Below are 25621 nucleotides of genomic sequence, written 5' to 3' on the forward strand. Positions count from 1 at the left end.
GCATATCGAATTATTAACTAATCTATTATATCTGGCGGCACAACAGATTTGGCTATCGCAGTAATCTTATGAATGTTATATTAAGACAAATTTGAGCGATGAAAGTTTAATATGTCTCCTGAAATGAGAATGAATGCAATAAATAAAAAAATATTGTATTTTAGAATGGTTTCCAACGCGATTCCTAATGTGCATAATGATATTCACGTGTTGCTGGACAAGCTATGTGTGTCGACTGCAGATGCCGATCTTGATAAGAACTATGAATCGCGTAACTATACAAGACTACGGAGGCAAAGGCTGTGTCCCACGTTTTTTCGTAGAAACAGATATTGAAACCACCACCCGTACAAGAAGAGAAGAAGTAACAGTAAGTAAAGTGTCTTCTCCAGCCAAATTAAAGCGAGTCGTAGATGGAGTAGGTCAAGTAGACCTAATTGACTCGTTACAAGGACGTATCATTAATTGTTCCTCAACCACACCGTACTCTAACAATGATGATGAGAACGGCACTCTGGAAAACGTGAAAAAGAGCATCTCTGGAATCAACGATACCGAAATGTCCAATTGGATGTTGCAAAAGAGAAAAAAATTCTTCGAAACAAACGACGCCACGAATGACAAATATCGAATTGCTAGGGAGACTGATAGAGATAAACAAGAATGGCCACCAAAGAACTTGTCTTTTACTTATAGAGGAACATTATATTTGTCGGACAGAGCCAGAGGCCAACTGCTCGCAGCTTATTCGTACGGAAACATTCCAGGAAATCTCATTGGCGTTATACTGACAATAAAGCAAGTCATTGCGCCGATAATGCTTAATCATTTTCTAAAGTTTATCAATGGATGATAATTAATGTGTCGATAGATGGGGACCAAGAAACGCAGTTATGTGGACATCTCTGGTGGCAGCATTGCTTTCGTTCATAACGCCACTAATAGCCCAAGCACGCTGGAGCGCACTGATAGGTTCCAGGGTGATAATTGGAATAACCGGAGGTATTACTTTCCCGGCGTGTCACGCATTGGTTTCGAAATGGGCTCCTCCGCAGGAAAAATCGAGATTCGTCTGGTCCCTCTTAGGTGGTACATTTGGTACCATCACTACGTACCCTATGCTGATCTCAATGGTTGTCTATGCGTATTGGGTAAAGGGCTGGTATATTCCATCCATACTCATGATATTTTGGGTACTTATCTGGGCCATCTGCGCATACGACTCACCAGCGGAACACCCTGGAATAACCAACGATGAAAAAGAGTATATTCTCAAGTACGTCTCAGTCTTCAATTCTCGTACCATTTTTCCTATCACTCTCTTTTCTTCACCTTAAAATTATGTTTATTATTTATTAAAGAGATAATTGTGGTTTTAATCAATTACTGAATTTAGATCCCAAGCTAACGCTGTACCTCAAGAGGATCTAACATTAAAACAGATACCCATACGGCAGATTTGTACATCGATACCTTTTATAAGTCTTGTCTTCTGTCACTTTGGCAATCTCTTCTTGATATATTTATATCAAAACACCATGATGCTCTACATGTATAAGGTGCTAAAGATAAACAACCAGAAGAGCGCAATATTATGTAGTTTACCGTGGATCGGAAGAATGCTTTGTATATTCGGATTCAGTTGGATGGCTGATAAAATTATGGAAAAAAAAATGATGTCCATAACTACGTTAAGAAAATGTGCAACGATTTTTTGTAAGTAATAAATATGTTCAAGTATATGTAGAAAATTGTACCATTACTTAATTACTTATTACTAATTACTTTTTGTTTGGAATCTAGCTCATCTTATACCAGCGATAATGCTGCTAATGGCTGCTTACGCTAATTGCCACGAATTTATGACGAATTTCTATTTTTTTTGGGCTCTTGCCTTTAATGGTGCAGCTATTGTCGGAAATCTCTCAAACCACCGAGACTTATCTCCAAACTATGCTGTTGTTCTCTATGGAATCATGAACAGTGTTGGGAGTGCTAGTGGAATAATCATATCAACAATGCTTGAAGAAACTACTACACCATACTCAGTAAGTGCGAATTCATTTTTAATCTGTATAATTTTAATTTAACGATAAGTGCTTCTATTAATGCTTATTATGTTAATTTCGTTTATACGTTATCTGTTTCCTAGTCTGAATACAATTTCATAGTAGCTTATATAGTACATGGTTAATGCAACTTGAATTTCATCTATGTAATAGTTTTTTTTAAATTACACATTATTGAACAATTTAAGCTTACAGTCGACATGCTTGAGTATGTAGTACCCTCGAACCCTTCGTACTGTCTTGTACTATGCTGCTTAGATTCATAATATGAGCACTATGGAGGAATAATGTGTACAGGTCATCATTTGCTTGCTTAATAAAATTTTATCAACATCGTTATCATTGGTACAGATTTTTATTTTCTAAGTTGCACATACACCTGCAAACTCGACAAATTTGCATTTAGTACTAAGGATAGCGCACGTGTGCGTGTTTATGTATGGGTGGCGTTAAAAAGATATTACGATTTCAGATGGTGGAAGGTAACTGGTTGATGCAAGCATTTTTTTAAGAGTGTACTCTTGATACCTCAGTTATACCTGATAACTATATTGTTTAACCCATAGGTCGGACAGCAGCGGGGAGTTACGAGTGCACGTATCCATTAGCCTGATCTAACAAATTAAATTTTATTCTCAACATACGTACAGAATTTTCATTCCACACTCATTGCTAAACTTTATCAAAATTACTTTACTAATCAAGTGCATTCAGGTGCGTTTCGCCATAAAAAGTAACAAAGTGGTGAATAATTTTTTTTATGTACAATACATTCAATCACATCTAAGGAAATCAATTCATTCAAAATATTGGTAACTAGCTTAGTCGATAGGCCTTGTATAACATGGTACTCTCGATACCTCATTACTGATTTGTACTACGTTGTTAAAAAACATAATACAAGTAGTATGGAGGCATCATGATTACTAGGGACAACTCGTAAAAGAGATTTTTCTCCAAGCATTGATAACACAATATTTCAATATCTTGTTATGCTTAGATTACTTTCAGTACCTAGGAGTAGTCTATTAATTTTATCATGCTTCACGACACTTTAAACGCAACTTATTCGTCAAAAAAGTGTTAAATTGTATAAAATATTATAATCAAGGTGAGACGATCCCTTTGATGCCATTGTTCTACAAGTGATATAGAGGTATCATACGCACATTTCATGATACTCTTTACCAAACGAATAGCTCCAATGCATACTTCTAGATTAAAGTACAAGCTGATTTGTACCGTTAAATTTATAATCTTCGGTTTTCAAGTAGTCCACAGCGAAAATGGTAATAATTAAAATACAGTGTGTCTTATAGATAAAAACTCAATCTCAGTGGTTTTTTACTATATTTAATTATACCACATGCACGCCTAAATTGTAATGAAACATCTACGGGTTTTCCTCCCTTTTGCATTTTCAAAAAAATAGATAGCCATTTAGGTAGGTATGAAACTATTATTTTTGTATATGTGAAATCTTAGACACTCTTCTGCTATTGATGCTTCTATAATCATACCTGGTAACACTGAATTTGCAAAAATCTATCAGGCTTTTGGGACCAAGACATTATTCACTTGCAATATATTAACGACGTTATTAAGATTTATTTGCAAGTTTCATATTTTATTTAGAATAGTACATATAGTAAGAGCAACTATACTATACATGATTCTTTGCATTAAATTTGATTAAAAACACTAAATGAAAAAGTTTTGCAAAGCCTCTTCTATAGATCATATCTTCCCAATATAATCAATCGTCACACAAATTTAAAATCATGCAAAATGCAGTGAAAATCATTTATCGACGTGCATTGTAAAAAAGGTACTTTAATACTGTCATCTACTATGTTGTTTAATTACATAGTAAGAGCAGTACTGGAGAATTGTGTGATATATCCTACTGTATCTGTACTGATAACACGAAGCGCTCATTTGCCTTGTCCTGCTTGGATAAAGTTAAAATTGTCTACTAATCATTTTCTATATTATTCCATAGTGAAATAAGAAATCAGGTAAAATAGAAGAAGGTATAACAGTACAGTCTAAACGCATACTGTATTCCAAGATATTGCTTGAACCTGCGATATAAACAGTCTGTAGGAATTGTGTGTTATATACTTCATCATTTGCCATTAGCTTAATTACCAAGTATTCTAATTTCTGATGATATTAATAATTTCTAAAAAGCAAAAATTATTCTTCCTCTTATTATTATAGTTATTTAGAGATGAATTAGAGGTGAGATATTTTAATGTGATGATCTGTTGCAACACGATAATGCTTTACTAAACATTTCACATGCATTTCGCTTAACCGAGCATATGCTTATTGTTCAAATTTGTGGAACTTGAAGAAATTGATTTATCTCGAACACAAAAACATTTAACTGTCTTTATACAGTTTGACACTGCAATTAAGTCGATTGATTGATATGTAGTTTCTCATCACGTAATTCTTGTTGCAATTGCGTTGCGTAACTGCAAGCTTGTCGTTATTGTTTACTAACTTTGCAAGAAAAATTTTTGAATTGGAAGTGAATTAATTGTCTTGAATGCTAATCGTATATAATTGCAGTGCAAAGAATACGTTTATTTAGCTATTCTATATCACCATATAATATTCTTTTTCAGTATTAATTATAAAGCTGAATCACAGTTCGCAGGTATTATTTAAGTTGTTATAGTAAAAACGCTATAGAATATATATTAAAGCTTGAGATGATTAGTTGATATTTTAATATTCTTAAATTTTTTATCAGTTATCGATCTATCAGTTCCAAAGAGTATTTTGGGTCGGTGCAATTGTATGTACATTGGGTATGCTGATTTTCTTGGTTGGTGGAAGTGGAGAGGTACAGGAATGGAACGAAATCAAATCCAAGTCAGATGTCCAAGCAAGTCCTGAAAGACCTAAATAATTACGAAATTTATAAAAATATTCAACTATTATACATATATATATTCTTAAATACCTTTACGATTGAATCACTATTCGTTTAGAATAGTTATATAATTATCATATTTATTTTTTTATAATCAAGCTTTCCCACCTGAAAGTTAATTAATATTTATAAATAAAACTTTATCATCCGATTTTTATTGTAATAATGTGTAAAGAAGTTATAATTTCCTTTATTGAAGAGAATAAATAAGATTGAATCTTACATTTTGAATGTATTTAATTCATATTTAATTATATTAAAAATATCATTTGTGTAAAAATGATTATTATTACAAAAGGGTAACCTTAAGTTAAGTATGTGATGTTCTCGCGTAAAACTTTAAATCTAAAGACCGGAAATGAAATAAAATTATGCATTGTTATAGAAGAGTATCGAGACTTGAATGGATTGTATCACGAAACTCTGTAAGGAACACGAGAAAGAACGATTGCGTCATTTGTTAACAAGCGCGCATCTTTAATAAATAGTTATCTTTTAACAAGGAACTCAGCTTTTTTATTAAAGTACGCTCATTTTCGAACTCTACCGTTTGCGCGTTGCCTCTTTAAAATCTCCTTTAACATTTCAGATAGCAATATTACTTGTAGTATATTTATGCGTCAATTATATAAATTCCATGAGTATACAGTATAAATAAAATATTTATCGTAATAGTTATGATTTTATTATTCTCTATTTTTATTTTGATAAAAATAGAGAATTACATTAAATAATTAACATAAAATTTAATTAAATTACGATAAGCAACATGGATTTTGCGCATTTCATTCCTACTAATTGAATGTACTGCTTGATTTCTTCTTTCTGCTGTTGCAGCTCGTTATAAAGTGTATTCGATTGATATATTCTGTATGGTATTGCAATATCTTTACATAAAAGCAATATCTGAAAATTATATAAACGAAAGATAAATGTATTAATGGTAAAAAATAAATTAACCTGTGTATAATTTTTAAAAAATTTTAATTTTTAATAGAATGAAATGGATAATAGAATACCTTATCAATATCAATAACTCCACCATCGTCAATGGCGTTCGGATCATCATTTAATCTGCTATATTTATTTTTATTCAATTTCATTAAGCTAGATTCTGCATCGCACCAAACATATGTTTCCGGACATAACATGCATTGAAGGCCTCATACGCATTTTCGGATATGAGTGAATGTACAAACTCATATAATATTTCAGATTATTCTGTATCTTATTCAATTGTCTTGCCAAATATACTTCACGCAATGAACTGGACGTACCAAGGGACAAATGGGAACAGTCCGGCTTATAAAAGAAGTAAACACTCGAAGCATACAGAGGTAAAATATCTATAACTCCAATCGCAATTAATTTACCATCTAACCAATATTGTTCATGAACTGAGCCGTATCCTTCGGGAAGATCACCTTCTGGTTTCCATTGCTTTAATATTAAAAATAAAAATTTAATATGAACAAAATACATTTAAAAATATAAATAATTGTATTAAATAATATTATTATCTCTAATAAACCATATGAAATATTAATCAAACTTGGAGTTTGTGCATCTTATGTGATCAAACTTCAAATAAAGAGTAAGATAATAATAAAAGATTGATTACAAAGTGTACCTGCAATGGAGTCTTTACAAAGAAGTCCAAGAAACATTTTTTATCACATTCTTCCGGTGGATCTCCATGTATTTTTATTTGATTTTTTGTATAAAGACTATAATGCTTGCATTACGGGTATTAAAAACTCTTGTGAGTTTAATCCCATTAATTTTATCTAAAAAATTTGTTAAGAGATATTTAGAGCAAAAGAGTTAACCTTTTGTAATGGAGAGATCTGTTTACTCCCCCCCCCCCCCCGATAAATGGCGCGTGGTAGGCGCCTATCGAGTGTAAAGGGTTAATACGCGAAAATAATATTTTAAAGATATTATTCCCAAGCTAGCGAAAATCCAAGAACGTTCGAATACCCCAAAAACAGTGAATTTAAAGAAAATATCTATAATACACTTTTTAAAAGTAATTTTTATAATATATGAAATTCTGTATATTTGTTTTGGATGAAGCGTAAAGGTTCATATGAAAGCCTCCATGAATTTTTTAATAGTGAACGCCTATTTTTCATTCACATATTCTTAGAGCTTATGTCTGCAGTTTTCTGAAACGTTCCGTGAATGTACCATTTAAACTAAATGTTCGCAAGATATTAGGGTTTGAAATTTTATATAGATGTGAGTTGTGATGTGATTTGCGATAAAATAGTATGCGTAACCAGTACGCACACTTAAGCGTATTTCTTCACCTACGTCTAATTTTAAATCAAAATATCTCGTCAGCAACTGAATTACAGGCTATAATTCACTAATTAGTTTGGTGTCCTGGAAAACGATGGACGCAATAAAAAATTGAAGTCTCATATTTTGAAAAATTCCAGATTATCTTTATATGACCTTCAACATTCTACCGAAGATTTAGCAAAAGACACCTCCTGATGAATTTATAAAACTAATTATCAGAAGTTTATTACATTTTATTTCTAAAGTACATAGTTTACAAAATATTTAATCGCCCCAATATTTTTCTGACTATATATTTACAGACTGTAATCAGTAATTAAATGACTTTTCTATCTGTAACATTTTCTTGTGTCAATTCGGAAAGTTCACTTTTTTTCATATATATATATATATATATATATATGTATTATGCTATCGGCTATCTATGTTTTCATTAAAAGTTACAGAAGTTAATACGAATAAAAACAATCTACAACCACCAGTTTATACTTTTATCGATCTTATAAGGGTAATTCTGGCAATATTGAGATTATTATTGACAAATTATGGCGGACCCAAATTTAGTAACCTGGCAGTCCAGGATTAATAAATATAAAATGTGGTGTGGTCTACGTAAGTTTTTAAATTGTTATAGCATGCGACATTCAAATTTATCTAAGTTTTACGGGCAAGTCAGTAGGCAAAAATATAACCTTTGCATTATGTAATATTACTCTGAAAATTTTTGGCTGAACTAATGAGCGATACGCGATAATTGATCTATTAGATACCGCTTATCGAATTATAAAATAACCCATTATATCTGTCGGCACGACAGATTTGGCTATCATAATAATCTTAAGAAAATAATATTAAGAAAAATTTGAACAATGAAAGCTTAATATGGATTCTGAAATGGTACGAATGCAATAAATAAATAAATATTGTATTTTAGAATATTTTCCAACGCGATTGCTGATGTGCATATTGATGTTCACGTGTTGCTGGACAAGCTATGTGTGTCGACTGCAGATGCCGATTTTGATAGTACCAATGATGGAAAGAACAGAACAAGAAACATTAGGCAAAGGCTGTGACCCGATAAAATACACACCAAAACCCACACCAAAACCCACGCTAGGCGAGACCTATAACCCCCGTGCATTATATGTGACTGAATCCAAAAGGTCGTATGGGAGACTAAGGCGATTTGTACCTAATGTAGGTGAAGTAGACCTAATTAGCTCGTTAGAAGAACATATATTTGATCGTTCCACAACCACCCCGTACGATAACGATGAAAATGAGAATGGTAATGCAGAAAACGTGATTACAAACATGTCGGGAATCAACGACAGCGAAACATCCAATTGGATGTTGCAAAACGGAAATAAAACCTTGAAAACAAACGAAACCATGAACGACGTATACCGAATTGGCCGATATATTTCTGGAAATGAACAAGAATGGCTACCAAAGAAATTCTCATTTAGTAGTGGACAAAGATTCTCTTGGTCGGAAAGGTTCAGAGGTCAACTGATCGCAGCTTATTCTTACGGAAATGTTCCAGGAAACCTCATTGGTGGTATACTTTCAGTGAAGCAAGTCATTTCGAAGATAATATTTAATTATTTGCTTAAGTGGATGAAGGGATGATAATTAATGTGTCGATAGATGGGGACCAAGGAACGCTATCTTGTGGACATCTCTGGTGGCAGCATTCATTTCGTTGGTATCGCCAATAATAGCCCAGGCACATTGGAGTATGCTGATAGGTGCCAGGGTGATAGTTGGAATAACCGGAGGAGTTACTTTCCCGGCGTGTCACGCATTGGTTTCGAAATGGGCTCCTCCGCAGGAAAAATCGAGATTCGTCTGGTCCCTCTTAGGTGGTACATTTGGTACCATCTTTACATATCCCATGGTTGCTTCTATTGCCGCCAACACCACTTGGGAATGGGGTTGGTATATTCCATCCATTCTCATGTTATTCTGGGTACTTATTTGGGCCATCTGTGCATACGACTCACCAGCGGAACACCCTGGAATCACCAACGAGGAAAAAGAATATATTCTCAAGTACATCTCAGTCTTCAATCCTCGTACCATTATTCCTATCACTCTCTTTTCATCACCTTAAGACTATGTTTATTATTTATTAAAGTGATAATTGTGTTCTTGATCAATTACTGAATTTAGATCCCAAGCTAACGCTGTACCTCAGCAGAAACTAACATTAAAACAGATTCCCATACTGCAGATATGTACATCGATACCTTTTATAAGCCTCGTCTTTTGTCACTTCGGAAACCTCTTCTTGATATTTTTCTATCAAAACACCATGATGCTGTACATGACGAAGGTACTAGGCTTCGAGCTGAAGAAGAGTGGTGTAATGTCTAGTTTGCCGTGGGTCGGAAGGATGCTCTTTGGATTTGGATTCAGTTGTATTGCTGACAAAATTATGGAAAAAAGAATAATCTCAATAACTAGACTAAGAAAATGTGCAACGCTATTTTGTATGTTATCAATATATACAAATATATAGAAAATTTTATCATTACTTAATTACCTTTTACTAATTACGTTTATTTTCAAATCTAGCTCATTTTATACCAGCGATAATGCTGCTAATGGCTGCCTATGCTGGTTGCAACGAAATTTTGGCGAATTTCTATTTATTTTTGGCTCTTGCCTTTAATGGTGCAGCTAGTGTCGCAAATCTTTCAAATAATCAAGACTTGTCTCCAAATTTTGCTGGTCTTCTTTATGGAATCATGAATACTGTTGGGTGTGCTAGTGGAATGATCATACCGCCAATGGTTGAAGAAATTACTAGACCAAACATAGTAAGTGTGCATTCATTATTAATCTGTATTATTTTAATTTAGTGATAAGTGCTTCTGCTAATGCTTATCATGCTAATGTCACTTATGCGTTATCTGGTTCCCAGTTTGAATACCCTCTCATAGCAACCTATTGTACATGGTTAATGCAACTTGAATTTCATCCATGTAATAATTTTTTTTGAAATTATACTTTATTGATGAATTTAAATTTACAGTCGACATGCTTGAGTATGTAGTATCCTCGAACCCATTGTACTGTCTTGCACTATGTTGCTTAGATACAAAGTAAAAGCAGTATGAAGGAATAATATGTACATTTCATCATTTGCTATTAGCTTGATTAACATGGGATTTATTTTCCGGTTATATTAACAATTTTTAAACAGTTATAGTTATATTTATAAATCAACTGGAAATAAGATATTTTAATCTCATAATTTGCAGCTGTACGATAATGCTTTATTAAAGCTTTTCACATGCGTATTTCACTTAATCTAGTATATACTTATTATTAAAATCTATGAAAGTTGAAGCATTTAATCTATCCCTAACATAAAAATTTTTGGCTGTTTCTGAAAAATTTGGTACTGTGGAAAATTCGATTGATTGCTATATATGTAATGTCTCATCACGTCATTATTGTTGCATTTGTTTTGCATAACTGAAAGTTTATCGTTATATTTTACTTAATTTGCAAGAGAAAATTTTGAATTGTAAGTGATTTAATCATATCGAATGCTAATCGTATACAAATGCAGTGCAAGGAATACATTTAATTAGATATTTTGCATTACCATATAGTATTCTATTTCAGTATTAATGATAGCGCTGTAACATGATTTCGTAACTTATTAAAGCAGTTATAGTAAAAACTCTACAAATTTATATTAAAGTCTGAGATAGTTGATATTTTAATATTTTTATTTTTTTATCAGAATTCGGTCTATCAGTGGCATAAAGTATTTTGGGCCGGTGCAATTGTATGTACTTTGTGTATGCTGATTTTCTTGGTTGGTGGAAGTGGAAAGGTACAGGAATGGAACGAAATGAAATCCGAGTCAGATGCCGAAGCAAACCCTAAAAAATCTAAGTAATTGCGAAATTTATAAAAATATTCAACTATTATATATATATATATATATATATTCTTAAATACCTTTACGATTGAATCATTATTCGTTCAGAATATTTATTTATTTATCATATTTATTTTTATATATTCAAGAGTTTCGACTTGAACGTTGATTAATATTTATAAATAAAATTTTTTCATCCACTTTTCATTGTAATAATTTGTAAAAGAATTACACTTTCCTTTATTGAGCAGAATAAATAAGATTGAATTTTACATTCTGAATGTATTTAATTTATATTTTAGTATATTAAAAATATCATTTGTATAAAATTGACTAATCTTACAAAAAAGTAACCTTAAGTTAAAAATGTGATTTTCTCGCGTATAATTTGAACACTAAAGATAGAAAATGAAATAAAATTACGCATTGTTATAGAAGAGTATCGAGACTTGAATGTATTATATCACAAAACTTGGCAACGAACCTGATTAATAAATGGTTACATCATTTGTTACGAACCACAAGCATCTTCAATCAATTGTTGTTTAAAAAAAATTTATCTTTTTTCATTTAAGTACGCTAATTTCCGAACTCTGCCGTTTGCGTTTTCTTTTTAAAATCTCCTTTAACATTACAGCTGATTAATTTGTCAGTACATCAGTTTTCAAAAATCCTGATATATAATAGAATTAAATAGATTATACAATACTTTATGAATATCAATAACTCCACCATCGTCTATAGCGTTCGGATCATCATTTAATCTGCTTTATTTCTTTTTATCTAATTTCATTAAACTAGATTCTGCATCGCACCAAACATATGTTTCCGGACATAACATCCATTGAAGGCCTCATACGCATTTTATAACGCATTTTCGGACATGAATGAATGTAAAAACCCATATAATAATATTTCAGATTATTATGTATCTTATTCAATTGTCTTGTCAAATCTACTTCACGCAATGAACTGATCGTACCAAGGGACAAATGGGAATAGTCCGGATCAAACAAGAAGTAATAAACGCTGCAAGCACACAGAGGTAAAAAATCAGTAACTTCACCGCAATTAATTTCCCATCTAACCAATTTTGCTCATAAAATGATCAGTACCCTCGTGGAAGATCAGCTACTGGTTTCCATTGCTTTAAGATTATATAAAAATAAAAATTGAATGTGAAGAAAATACATTTAAAAATATAAATAATTGTATTAAATAATTATTATCTCTAATAAACCATATGAAATACTATTGAACTTAGTGTTTGAGCATCTAATGTGATAAAAACTTAAATAAGGAGTAAGATAATGATAAAGTGGAGTCTTTACAAAGAAGTTCAAGAAACATTTTTTATCACATTCTTCCGGTGGACATCCATGTATTTTTATTTGATACTTTTTTTATAAAGACTAACGCTTGCATTAATTGTATTATAAACTTGTCTGAGTTTAATCTCGCTATTTCATGTAATAAATTTTTAAGAGATATTTAGAGTAAAAGTTAATATGCGAGAATAATATTTTAAAGATATTATTCCCTATCTAGTGAAAATCTAAGAACATTCCAATATCTCGAAAACATGGCATCTTAAGAAAATGTCTGTAACAGATTTCTTAAAAGTAATTTTAATGATATATCGGATGCTATATTTGATATAACCCTGGATGATGCGTAAAGTCTCATAAGAAAGCCTTAATGAATTTTTTAATAGTGAAGGCTTATTTTTTAATCACATATTCTTGTAGCTTATGTCTGCAGTTATCTAAAACATTCCATGAATGTACCATTTAAACTAGATGATCGCAAGATATGAGGGTTTGAAATTTTCTATGGATGTAAGTTGGGATGTGATTTGCAATAAAATAGTGTGTGCAGCCAATGTTCGTACTCACGCGTATTCGCTCACCTGTCTTTAATCTTAAATAAAAATGTCTTGTCAGCGTCTGAATTAAAGGCTATATAAACTAATAGATTTGATTTTCTTGGAAAGCCATAGATGCAGTAAAAATTTGAAGTCTCACATTTTGAAAAATTCAAGATCATCTTTATATGACCTTTGACATTCTACCGAAGATTTATCCAAAGACAATACTTGATAAGTTTATCCCACAAAAAACAAGCTTCGCCTGTAAAAAAAGGTGTCAAGTACATAAATCGCCTATCGTAAATAATATAGTAAAATAATATATTCGAATTAAAAAAATTAGTGAAATCCAAATGTTAGGTAAGTATTTATTTTTACGGTGGCAAAAGTTAAAATTTCGAAAATAAAAAACAGTAACACAGAAAAGTTAGTTCCCGAGCTCGTTGTATGCAATGGTTTTAAATAAACACATTTCGAAATTACGAAAATCCGTGCTTGTATAATAAGATAGCGACTTACCTATGAATATTACGAGCCCTGCAAGTATCTTTTTGGGATACTATTTTTTTTTCGAAATGTTATCGTTTGCCACCATAAAAATATATATTTCCCTAACATTTAGATTTCACTAATTTTTTTAATTAGAATATTTTATTTTACTACATTATTTGGGCTAGACAATTTATATACTTGCCGCCTTTTTTTACTGACGAAGCTTGTTTTTTGTTGGATCTCATAATTTGTTTCCATTTCTATATGTATAATCATAATGTACAGTAATCGCTCGATTAACTATATCGATTATACAGATTTTACTTTACAGCTCCCGTCGAATTGCATCCATGCAAGGTTTGTCATTGGTTGTGTTCGGGCTACACAGCGCTTTCTAAAATATATGATACGATTGTCCATTTCAGGCATTTTACTGCAGTGCTTAGTCAGCGCTAAGTGATCCTGAACACAACCATTAATATTAGTTAAATAGTAACCAACTTCAGGTTGAAGACATTCGCGGAATACTGAAGAATTGAGGGGGAGACCATTTTTTTTACATAACAGAAAAACAAAGAATGAGATCTCGGAAATATGCATGATCTGTTTCTTACGTTTATGATCTAATTTGAAAGCTTTTTTAAAAACTATTCAAATCATACTAGAATCAAATGACATCAATTTATAAACGTATTACGAAATATCATCGAAATTTAATTTTAGATTATGATGACCAAACTTGCTGTAAATGTTACGGCAATGTCTCGACGGTAATATATTAATATATGTATATATGAACTTGTGCCATTGACACCCTATATACCGTGTCTCTTGATAAATTTTTAGGAAAAAGTCATCGGAGATTTTTCCTTCGAATTAACAAAATATGAGCATATCGCATTATGAATCAAACGTTGCTCATAAATGACAAAGTCCGATCGTTTATTAACTTCATTAATTGATTAGTGTATACTCAGTCGTGTTTATTAATGAAATAGTAGTGTAGCTTGAAGATTGCATTCCAATTACTTTTTGCTTTCACTTTATACTTTCAGTAAATTTTGATCATTTTTTCCATTCGTTTATAATGAAAAAATTCTAAGAATGTCTGTTTTTGATACAAATTCTAATTTCTTGGCTCCAGATTTAATTTTATAAACCGAATGGCGCTTGAATAAATGTTATCACCACAAATTCATGTGTACGTTACGCAGTCGGATATAGTTAACAGAATTTGTTGCGAATAAAATGAATCTATAAGCATAATCTTTTTCATTTTATCGATCTTATAAAAGTAATTCTGGCAAAATTCAGATTATTATTAATAATTATGGCAAACCAAAATTTAATAACCCGGGTCCGACAAGGACGGCAAAGACAACAGGGCGGGCAGTCCAGGATTTATACGTTTCAACGCGAAGTTTGGAGTCGTCTACGTAAGTTTTTAAATTGATATAGTATCCTGCATGAAACTTAACAAAATTTGACAGGCAAATAAGAAAGAAAAAATATAACCTTTATCCTCTGTAATTTTTCTTCTGAACTACTGTAGCTGATTTAACGAGCGATACGCGACAATTCAACGATTATAACTATCGCATATTGAATTAGAAAATAAAACATTATATACATCTGTCTGCGTGACAGTTTTGGTTATTGCATAACTTTATGAAAGTATAAAATTAAGAACAAATTGAACAATGAAACATTAATATGGATTCAGAAATAAGGATGAGACAGAAAATGCATTAAATAAAACATATTGTAATTTAGAATGGCTTCCAACGCGATTGCTGATGTGCATATTGATATGCACGTGTTGCTGGACAAGCTATGTGTGTCGACTGCAGATGCCCATCTTGATAGTACCAATGATACAACCAACTATACAAGATAAAATAGGCAAAGGCTGTGGCCCGATAAGATTCAAATTAGTAACCATGCCAACCACCTACCCTGCAACAATACCAAAATTAATAAGAATGATAAATGAAAACCTTCCAGACAGATCAAAGGAATTCATGACTGCAGCAGATCAAGTAGACCTAATTGACTCATTACAAGGACATATCATTGATAGTTCCTTAACTACCCCGTACTATAATGATGCTGATGAGAACGACCCTTTGGAAAACGTGATTAAGAACATCTCGGGAAACAATGACTTCAAAACGTCTAATTGGAAGTTGCAAAAGAAAAATAAAACCTTGAAAAAAAACGAGACCATGAATGACGTATGTCGAATTGCCAGGCAAATTTCTAGAGACGAACAGGAATGGCCACCAAAGAAATTTTCTATTAGTAGTGGACGAGCATTCTATTGGTCCGACAAGGTCAGAGGTCAACTGATTGCAGCTTATTCGTATGGAAACGTTCCAGGAAACCTTATTGGCGGTATACTGACAGTTAAGTAAGTAATTATGGGGATAATGCTCATAATAATTTTCTTAAATAGATCAAGGGATGATAATTAACGTGTCGATAGATGGGGACCAAGGAAAACAGTTTTCTGGACGTCTCTGGTGACAGCATTGGTTTCGCTGATAACACCACTAATAGCCCAGATGCATTGGGGCGCACTGATAGGTTGCAGGGTGATAGTTGGAATAATCGGTGGTGTTACTTTCCCGGCGTGTCACACGTTGGTTTCGAAATGGGCTCCGCCGCAGGAAAAATTGAGATTCGTCTGGTCCCTGTTAGGTGGTACGTTTGGTACCATCTTTACATACCCCATGGTTGCTTCCATTGCCGCCAACACCACTTGGGAATGGGGTTGGTATATTCCATCCATGCTCATGTTATTCTGGCTACTCATCTGGGCCTTTTGCGCATACGACTCACCAGCGGAACACCCTGGAATCTCCAATGAGGAAAAAGAGTATATTCTCAAGTACGTTTCAGTCTTCACACACAATCCTCGCACCATCTTTTCCATCCCTCTCTATTCTTTTTTTTAGCACTATATTTATTAATGTCATCAAACTTTTCGATCAATCATTGAATTTAGATCCCAAGCTAACGCTGTACCTCAACAGAAGCTGACATTAAAACAGATACCCATACTGCAAATTTGTACATCGGTACCTTTTATTAGCCTCGTCTTTTGTCACTTCGGAAATCTGTTCTTGATATTTATATATCAAAACACCATGATGCTGTACATGACGAAGGTGCTAGGCTTCGGGCTGACGAAGAGTGGGCTAATATCTAGTTTCCCGTGGATCGGAAGGATGCTGTTTGGACTTGGATTCAGTTGGATTGCTGACAAAATTATAGAAAAAAGAATAACGTCCATAACCACACTAAGAAAATGTGCAACGCTATTTTGTAATTTGCAAATTTATACAAGTATGTAGAATATTTTACCATTACTTATTAATAATAACTTTTTATTTCGAATCTAGCTCATTTTATACCAGTGGTAATGCTGCTAATGGCTGCCTATGCTAATTGCCATGAATTTTTGACGAATTTCTATTTATTTTTGGCTCTTGCCTTTAATGGTGCAGCTACTATAGCAAGTCTTTCAAACAATCATGACTTGTCTCCCAATTTTGCTGGTGTTCTCTATGGAATCATGAATGCTGCTGGAAGCGCTAGTGGAATAATAATATCATCAATGGTTGAAGAAATTACTACACCACACATAGTAAGTGCGTATTCATTTTTAATCTGTATGATTCTAATTTAACGATAAGTGCTTCTGTTAATGCTTATTATACTAAGGTCGTTTATACGTTATCTATATCCCTGTATGAATACCATCTTATAGCAGCTTATTGTACATGGTTAATGCAACTTGAGTTTCATGTTTGTCATAATTATTTTTTAAATTACACATTATTAAACAATTTAAATTTATAGTCGATATGATTGTGTATATAGTACCTCAAACCCATTGTACTGCCTTGCACTCTGTTTCTTAGATACATATAGTAAGAGCAGTATGGAGGAATAATATGTGCATTTCATCATTTGCCATTAGCTTGATTAACATGCGGATTATTTTCCGATTATATTAATAATTTTTAAATAGTAAAAGTTATTCTTCTTATTTTTCTAATAGTTATATTTATAAATCAATTGGAGATGAGATATTTTAATCTGATAATTTGCAGCTGTATGATAATACTTTATTAAATCTTTCACACGGATTTTGCTAAAGTATACATTGATTGTTCAAATCTGTGAAACTTTAAGCAATTAATCTATCTCGAACATAAAAATATTTGGCTGTCTTTATAAAGTTTGACTCTGTGATAAAGTCAATTGCTTGCTATGTAGCTTCTTCTCACGCAATTCTTGTTGCATTAGTGTTGCTTAGCTGCAATCTTATCGTTATTTTTTTCTTTCTTTCCAGGAAAAAATTATAATTGGAAATGAATTAATCGCGTTGAATGCTAATCGAATAAAATTGCAATTTATAAAATACGTTTATTTACCTTTTTTTGCATCACTATACAATTAGTCTGTTTCAGTATTAATTATAGGGCTGTAACATAAGTTCTTAGGTTAATAAAATTATCATAGTAAAAACTGTAAATCTTATATTAAAGCCTGAGATAATCAGTTCATATTTTAATATTCTTAAATTTTTTATCAGAAATCAATCTATCAGTGGCAGAATTTATTTTGGGTCGGTGCAATTGTATGTTTTTTGTGTATGCTGATTTTCTTGATTGGTGGAAGTGGAAAGGTACAGGAGTGGAACGAAATCAAATCCGAGTCAGATGTCGAAGCAAACCCTAAAAAACCTAAATAATTGCGAAATTTTTAAAAATATTCAACTATTATATATATATATATATATATATATATTCTTAAATACCTTTACGATTAAATCATTATTTTTTTAGAATAGTTATTTACTTATAATATTTATATTTTTATAATCAAGCTTTTCGACCTGAAAGTTCATTTATATTTATAAATAAAAATGTATCATCCGATTTTTATTGTAATAATATGTAAAAAAAATACAATTTCATTTATTGAACAGAATAAATGAGATTGAATTTTAAATTTTAAATGTATTTAATTTTAATTTAGGTATATTAATAATATATCATTTTTGCATAAAGTTAAAAACTATTATTATTATTGGGAAAGAGTAAACTTAAATTAAAAATGTACATGCGTTACGCAATCGGGTATCTTTTATTCATTAAAAGCTATAGAAATTGTTACGCACAAAATAAATCTACGCTCAATCAAAAAGGTAAGCGGAATCAATAAAAATGTACATTGAATCCATAACTTTGTTTATGAAAAGTGACACCATTAACAGATTTATGGTTTCAACGAATAACGGTTAATGTTATTCATTATTTTATTCGTGGATATCATTAATACTGTTTATACGATGTAAGACTTGCGTTTGTGAATATTATAACCGCGGCGAGTTAGTGTGTGTGTGTGTGTGTGTGTATTCCAAAACTATTATTATTGATTTAAGAAACAGATTTTATGAATATTATAATCAATTTTATGTATGTCAAACCTATTTGATCAAAACCAACCTTAGTTACAATATAATAATGACATTTATTTATTTGACGAAATATTTTCTACACACAGTGAAAAACATATACGTTATAACATATTACGTAACGTATAGTTTTACATTTTTGAAACGAAGAAATAGTTACACTTATTTTGCATGAAAATCTCTCTCTCTCTCTCTCTCCTTTGTACTTTATATTATTTTAACTTTGTACAGATTTTCACATGTACGTGTAGATTAACACACATTGCCAATGGCATGAAAGATCCTATAATATCACTGTACCACATATATATATATATATATATTTTTACTTGATTTATATATGTATATATGTATACATATAGTCACAACTTACCTTCTGACTGAACTATTATAATATTTCCTTGAGAAAAAACCACTTACCTTTAACGGGATTCGAACCTATAGGATCCTATGATTACTAATCTAACATTTAACCTACTCAGCTATTTACTCCTTAAAAAAGTATAGGCTTAGAATTGAACTTCGTTTTGATTCTATAAGCATAAACGTATTAATGTATTTCATTAAACATTTTATGTTGAGCATAAATGCTGTTAATGGTATTTATAAAATCAATAATGTTGTCATTATCGATTATTCGTACGTAATATACATAGATCTGTTTATGTTAACCATTAATTGTAATCCATAAACGCCGATTAATGGTATTCATAAGATTAATAATGCATTGATTATCGATTGTTCGTATAATATATATAAATCTGTTTATGCTAACTATTAATTGTAAACCATAAACGCTGTTAATGAATATTACGTACAAAATTTGGTTGAGTATATAACCATCATTTTTTTCTTTCATCGATCTTATAACGCTATTTCTGGCAATATTCAGATTATTATTGATAATTATGGCGGAACCTAATTCAGTAACACGGCAGACACGGATTTATACGTTTGAACGAAAAGTTTGGAGTGGTCTACGTAAGTTTTTAAATTGTCATAGCATCCAGCATCAAATTTAACTAAATTTTACGGGCAAATAAGTAAACAAAAATATAACTGTTGTTCTATATAGTTTTGCTCTTTGCACCTTTAGCTGATTTAACGAGCGATACGCGATAATTCAATGATTAACTACCACATATCGATTTCGAATATAACACATTATATGTGCCAGCGGGATAAATTTGGTTATCGTTATAATCTTATTCAAGTAATAATAAGAAAAACTTGAGCAGTGAAAGTTTAATATTCGTTCTATACTCAGAAAAATTGTTCATAGGATTTATAAATTGTTCATGGATTTTGACCCGATTAACAGTTTTCGTGATATCAATGAATTAAATTTATGAAGAGTATGAATAATTCGAAATTATTCATACTATTCATAAATTTAATTCATTGATATCACGAAAACTGTTAATCGGGTCAAAATCCATGAACAATTTATAAATCCGATGAACAATTTTTCTGAGTGTACAATGACAATGAATGCAATAAGTAAAAAAATATTATACTTTAGAATGGCTTCCAATGCGATTGGTGATATGCATAATGATATTCACGTGTTGCTGGACAAGCTATGTGTGTCGACTGCAGATGCCGATCTTGATAGTATCAATGATGGAAAGAACTGAACAAGATAAAATAGGCAACGGCTGTCGGCCTAAGTGGGATCCGTATAAACCGGTCAATGGCGGAGTATTGTACAATCCTCCGCTTTACGATTATTCAGAACCACAAAATAGACTAAAGCGATTCGTACGTGGAGTTGGTCAAGCAAACCTGACTGACTCGTTAGAAGGACATATCATTGATAGTTCCTCAACTACACCGTACTATAAGGACGTTGATGAAAACGACCCTTTAGAAAATTTGATTAGCAACACCTCAGGAAACTGCGCCACGGAAACGTCCAATTGGATGTTGCAAAATAGAAATTTAGACTTGGAAACAAACAAAACCATGAATGATAAATATCAAAATGCCAGGAAGATTTCTAGAGACAAACCAGAATGGCCACCAAAGAAATTCTCATTTACTAGTGGACGAACATTTTTTTGGTCGAACAGAGTCAGAGGTCAACTGATCGCAGCTTATTCTTACGGAAACGTTCCAGGAAATCTCGTTGGCGGTATACTGACTGTGCGGCAAGTCTTTGCGAATCAAATGCTTAATTATTTGTTTAAGTGGATGAAGGGATGATAATTAATGTGTCGATAGTTGGGGACCCAGGAACGCTATCTTGTGGACATCTCTGGTGGCAGCATTCATTTCGTTCATAACGCCACTAATAGCCCAAGCACACTGGAGCGCACTGATAGGTTCCAGGGTGATAATTGGAATAACCGGAGGCATTACTTTCCCGGCGTGTCACACATTGGTTTCGAAATGGGCTCCTCCGCAGGAAAAATCGAGATTCGTCTGGTCCCTCTTAGGTGGTACATTTGGTACCATCTTTACATATCCCATGGTTGCTTCTATTGCCGCCAACACCACTTGGGAATGGGGCTGGTATATTCTATCCATGCTGATGTTGTTCTGGATATTCATCTGGGCCTTCTGCGCATACGACTCACCAGCGGAACACCCTGTAATCTCCAATGAGGAAAAAGAGTATATTCTCAAGTACATCTCAGTATTCAATCCTCGCACCATCTTTACCATCCGTCTCTATTCTTTTTCTTAAAACTATATTTAAAATTATTATTTATTAATAATGTCATAGCACTTTTGGATCAATTATTGAATTTAGATCCCAGGCTAACACTGTATCTCAACAGAAGTTGACCTTAAAACAGATACCCATACAACAGATCTGTACATCGAAACCTTTTATAAGTCTTGTCTTTTGTCACTTCGGAAATCTCTTCTTGATATTTTTATATCAAAACATCATGATGCTGTACATGACGAAGGTGCTACGCTTCGACCTTAACAAGAGCGGTATAATGTGTAGTATGCCGTGGGTCGGAAGGATGCTCTTTGGATTTGGATTCGGTTGGATTGCTGACAAAATTATGGAAAAAAGAATAATGTCCATAACTGCTCTAAGAAAATGTGCAACGCTATTTTGTAAGCTTTAAATCTATACAAGTATGTAGAAAATTGTATCATTACTTAATTACTTATTACTAATTACTATTTATTTCGAATGTAGCTCATTTTATACCAGCGATAATGCTGCTAATGGCTGTCTATGCTGGTTGCCACGAACTTTTAACGAATTTCTATTTATTCTTCGCCCTTGGATTTAATGGTGCAGCTATTATAGCAAATCTCTCAAACAATCAAGACTTGTCTCCAAATTTTGCTGGTGTTCTCTATGGAATCATGAATGCTGTTGGGAGTGCTAGTGGAATGATCATATCACCAATATTTGAAGAAATTATTAGACTACACATAGTAAGCTCGCATTCATTTTTAATCTCTTTGATTTTAATGTAACGATAAATGATTCTGTTAATTCTTACCATATGCTAATGTCGCTTCTAAATTATCTGGTTCTCAGTTTGAATACGATCTCATAGCAGCTAATAGTATATGATTTATGCAAATTAAATTTTATCTATGTAATAGTTTTTTTTAAATGGCATGCACATTATTGAATAATTTAATTTTTTCGTCGACATGCTTGAAAATGTAATACCCTCGAACCCTTCGCGTACGGCCTTGCACTATGTTGCTTAGATCCATGGTACAAGCAATATGAAGGAATTGTGCGTACATGTCATCATTTGCATGACTACTAAAATTTTATCAACGTCATTATCATTGATACTGATTTTTATTTTCGAAGTTTTACCTACGCCTGCAAACTTGAAAAATTTACACTTAGTATTAAGGATAACGCGTGTGCGCAGTTTTAAGTATGGGTGTCGTTGAAAAAATATCACGATGTCAGATGAAGGAAGGTAATTAACTAGGGCAAGAAGGTTTCACAAGAATATACTCTCGATACCTCAGCATTACATGATAACTATATAGTTTATCCCATAGGTCGATCAGCATTGAGGAATTACGAGTAAATGTCGCCATTAATTAGTCTGGTCTAAAAATGTACATTTTATTCTCAACATACACACAGAATTTTCATTCCACATTCATTACTAAACTTCATAAAAATTATTTTACTAATCAAAGTGAAGATAGGAGGGTTTCGCTATAAAAAGTAACAAAGTGGTGTATAATTTTTTTCATGTGCAATACAGACAACCATACTTCAGGAAATCATTTCATACAAAATAGTGAAAACTAATGTAGTCGAAATGTCTTGTAACATATGTGGTACACTCGATACCTCATTACGGCTTTGTACTATATTGTTAAAAAGCATAGTACGAGTAATATGGAGTCATTATGATTACTAGCCGCTACTCGTAGAGAAATTTTTGGTCCAAACATTGATAAAATATATTTCATTATCTTGTTATGCTTAGATTATACTTTCAATAACTATCAGTAGTTTGTTAACTCAATCATGCTTCATGACACGTCTAACGCAACATATTCGCCAAAAAAGTGTTAAATTTTATGAAATAGTCTAATAAAGGTAAGACGGTCCCTTCGATGCCTTCGTACTACAAATGGTCTGGAGGAATCATAAGTACGCTTCGATCATCGAGAACTTTACCAACAATATAGCTGCAATGCACATTTCAAGATTAATGTAAAGTTGATTTGTACCCTTATATTTATAATCTTCGGTTTCCAAGTAGTCCACAGCGAAATGGTAATAATTAAAATACAGTGTGCCTTATAGATACAAACTCAATCTCAATGATTTTTTACTATATTTAATTATACCATATGCACACCTAAATTATAATGAAACATCTACATTTTTTCTTCCCTTTTACATTTCCAAAAAAATAGACAGCCACTGTAGGGCTGAAACTATTATTCTTGCATATGTGAAATCGTAGAATCTCATTTGCTATCGATACTAGTATAATCATCCCTTGTAAAATTAAATTTGCAATAATGTATCAGGCTTTTGGGACCAAAAGATATTTCAACTGAAATATATTAACAACGTTATTGAAATTTGTTTGCATATTTCATACTTTCCTAGAAATAGTACGTATAGTAAAACCAACTGTAGTATACATGATTCATTGCATTAAATTTGAGTAAAAACACTGTATAAGAAAGTTTTGAAAGAACTGTTCTGTGCAACATAACTCCAATATATTGAATCATGACACAAATTTAAAATCATTCAAAATACAGAGTAATCATTTATCGACATGCATCATACAAATGATACTCTCGATGCCTTAGTACTGTCTTCTATTATACTGTTTAATTATATAGTAAGAGCGGTACTGGGGAATTGTGTGACATATCATACTGCATCAATAATGATAACAAGAAGCAATCATTTAACTTGTCCTACTTGGATAAAGATAAAATTGTCTACTAATTATTTTGTGTAATATTCCATGGCGAAATAAGAAATCAGGAAAAATAGGAGAAGGTATAACAATACTGCCTGAACGTATTGCATTCCTAAATATTACTTGAACCTATGTGTTATAAACAGAATGTAAAAATTATGTGTTATATATTTCATCGTTTATGCCATTAGCTTGATTAACAAGTGTTCAAATTTCTGACTATATTAACAATTTCTAAATAGCAACAACTATTCTTCTTTTCATTATAGTTATTTAGAGATTAATTGGAGATGAGATATTTTAATCTGATTACCTGCTGCAATATGATAATTCTTTATTAAAACTTTTCATACGCATTTTGTTACAGTATATGCTTATTACTAAAATCTGTGAAACTTCAAACAATTGGTCTATCTCTAACATAAAAACATTTGGCTTTATTTGAAAAATTTGACACTGTGGTAAAGTCGCGATTGCTTGTTATGTATTTTCTCATCACGTAATTCTTGTTGCATTTGTGCTGCATAACTGCAAGCTTTTCGTTATTTTTTACTTACTTTGCAAGAGAACATTTTTAATTGGTTGTGAATTAATAATCTTGAATGTTAATGGAATACAATTTCAGTCCATACAATACGTTTATTTACCTATACTGCACCACCATATAATAGTCTTTTTCATTATTAATTTAGGTCTGTAACATAAGTCCGTAGCTTATTAAGGTTATCATAGTAAAAACTCTGTAGATCTTATATTAACGCCTGAGATAATCAGTTCATATTTTAATATTTCTTCACTTTTTCATTAGAATTCAGTTCATCATTGGCATAAAGTATTTTTGATCGGAGCAATTGTATGTACTTTGTGTATGTTGATATTTTTGGTTGGTGGAAGTGGAAAGGTACAGAAATGGAACGAAATCAAATCCGAATCTGGTGCCGAAACGAAACCTACAACATCTACATAATTACGGAATTTATAAAACTATTGAATTATTACATAAATTTTTAAATACATTTACGATTAAATCATTATTCGTTTAGAATAGTTATTATAATTCTTATTTCAAAGGGTGTTAATGTGCCTTATTTGTTCTGGAATTTAATCCGCGCGCGCGTCGAATGTTAAATTATAAGTATTTACATTTA

The 25621-nt window shown here is 32.0% G+C and overlaps 5 protein-coding genes across 5 annotated transcripts; 4 read left to right on the forward strand and 1 right to left on the reverse strand.

Moving 5' to 3' along the window:
• The first annotated feature begins 518 nt into the window (after nucleotides 1–518).
• Nucleotides 519–5159, forward strand: LOC136774340 (sialin-like). The gene is made up of 5 exons (XM_066728569.1): nucleotides 519–798; nucleotides 872–1276; nucleotides 1397–1716; nucleotides 1804–2048; nucleotides 4834–5159. Exons 1-5 carry the CDS (start codon nucleotides 560–562, stop codon nucleotides 4990–4992), a joined length of 1368 nt encoding a protein of 455 aa, XP_066584666.1. The 5' UTR covers nucleotides 519–559; the 3' UTR covers nucleotides 4993–5159.
• A 607-nt stretch (nucleotides 5160–5766) lies between these two features.
• On the reverse strand, nucleotides 5767–6583 carry LOC136774617 (arginyl-tRNA--protein transferase 1-like). The gene is made up of 4 exons (XM_066729025.1): nucleotides 6569–6583; nucleotides 6294–6456; nucleotides 6036–6178; nucleotides 5767–5922 (listed from the first exon to the last, which is right to left on the reverse strand). Exons 1-4 carry the CDS (start codon nucleotides 6581–6583, stop codon nucleotides 5767–5769), a joined length of 477 nt encoding a protein of 158 aa, XP_066585122.1.
• Nucleotides 6584–8334: 1751 nt separating this feature from the next.
• Nucleotides 8335–11245, forward strand: LOC136774618 (sialin-like). The gene is made up of 5 exons (XM_066729026.1): nucleotides 8335–8903; nucleotides 8977–9381; nucleotides 9502–9821; nucleotides 9907–10151; nucleotides 11087–11245. Exons 1-5 carry the CDS (start codon nucleotides 8335–8337, stop codon nucleotides 11243–11245), a joined length of 1698 nt encoding a protein of 565 aa, XP_066585123.1.
• A 4191-nt stretch (nucleotides 11246–15436) lies between these two features.
• Nucleotides 15437–18348, forward strand: LOC136774619 (sialin-like). Its single transcript, XM_066729027.1, has 5 exons — nucleotides 15437–15996; nucleotides 16072–16476; nucleotides 16594–16913; nucleotides 16991–17235; nucleotides 18190–18348. Exons 1-5 carry the CDS (start codon nucleotides 15437–15439, stop codon nucleotides 18346–18348), a joined length of 1689 nt encoding a protein of 562 aa, XP_066585124.1.
• A 2325-nt stretch (nucleotides 18349–20673) lies between these two features.
• Nucleotides 20674–25440, forward strand: LOC136774620 (sialin-like). Its single transcript, XM_066729028.1, has 5 exons — nucleotides 20674–21224; nucleotides 21298–21702; nucleotides 21830–22149; nucleotides 22235–22479; nucleotides 25282–25440. The coding sequence occupies exons 1-5, from the start codon at nucleotides 20674–20676 to the stop codon at nucleotides 25438–25440; spliced, it is 1680 nt and encodes a 559-aa protein (XP_066585125.1).
• Nucleotides 25441–25621: the final 181 nt, after the last annotated feature.

Source organism: Prorops nasuta, unplaced genomic scaffold, assembly GCF_024137725.1.
Source record: "Prorops nasuta isolate Cenicafe-Biocafe unplaced genomic scaffold, Cenicafe_Pnas_1.2 PNAS00006, whole genome shotgun sequence".
NCBI lineage: Eukaryota > Metazoa > Arthropoda > Insecta > Hymenoptera > Bethylidae > Prorops > Prorops nasuta.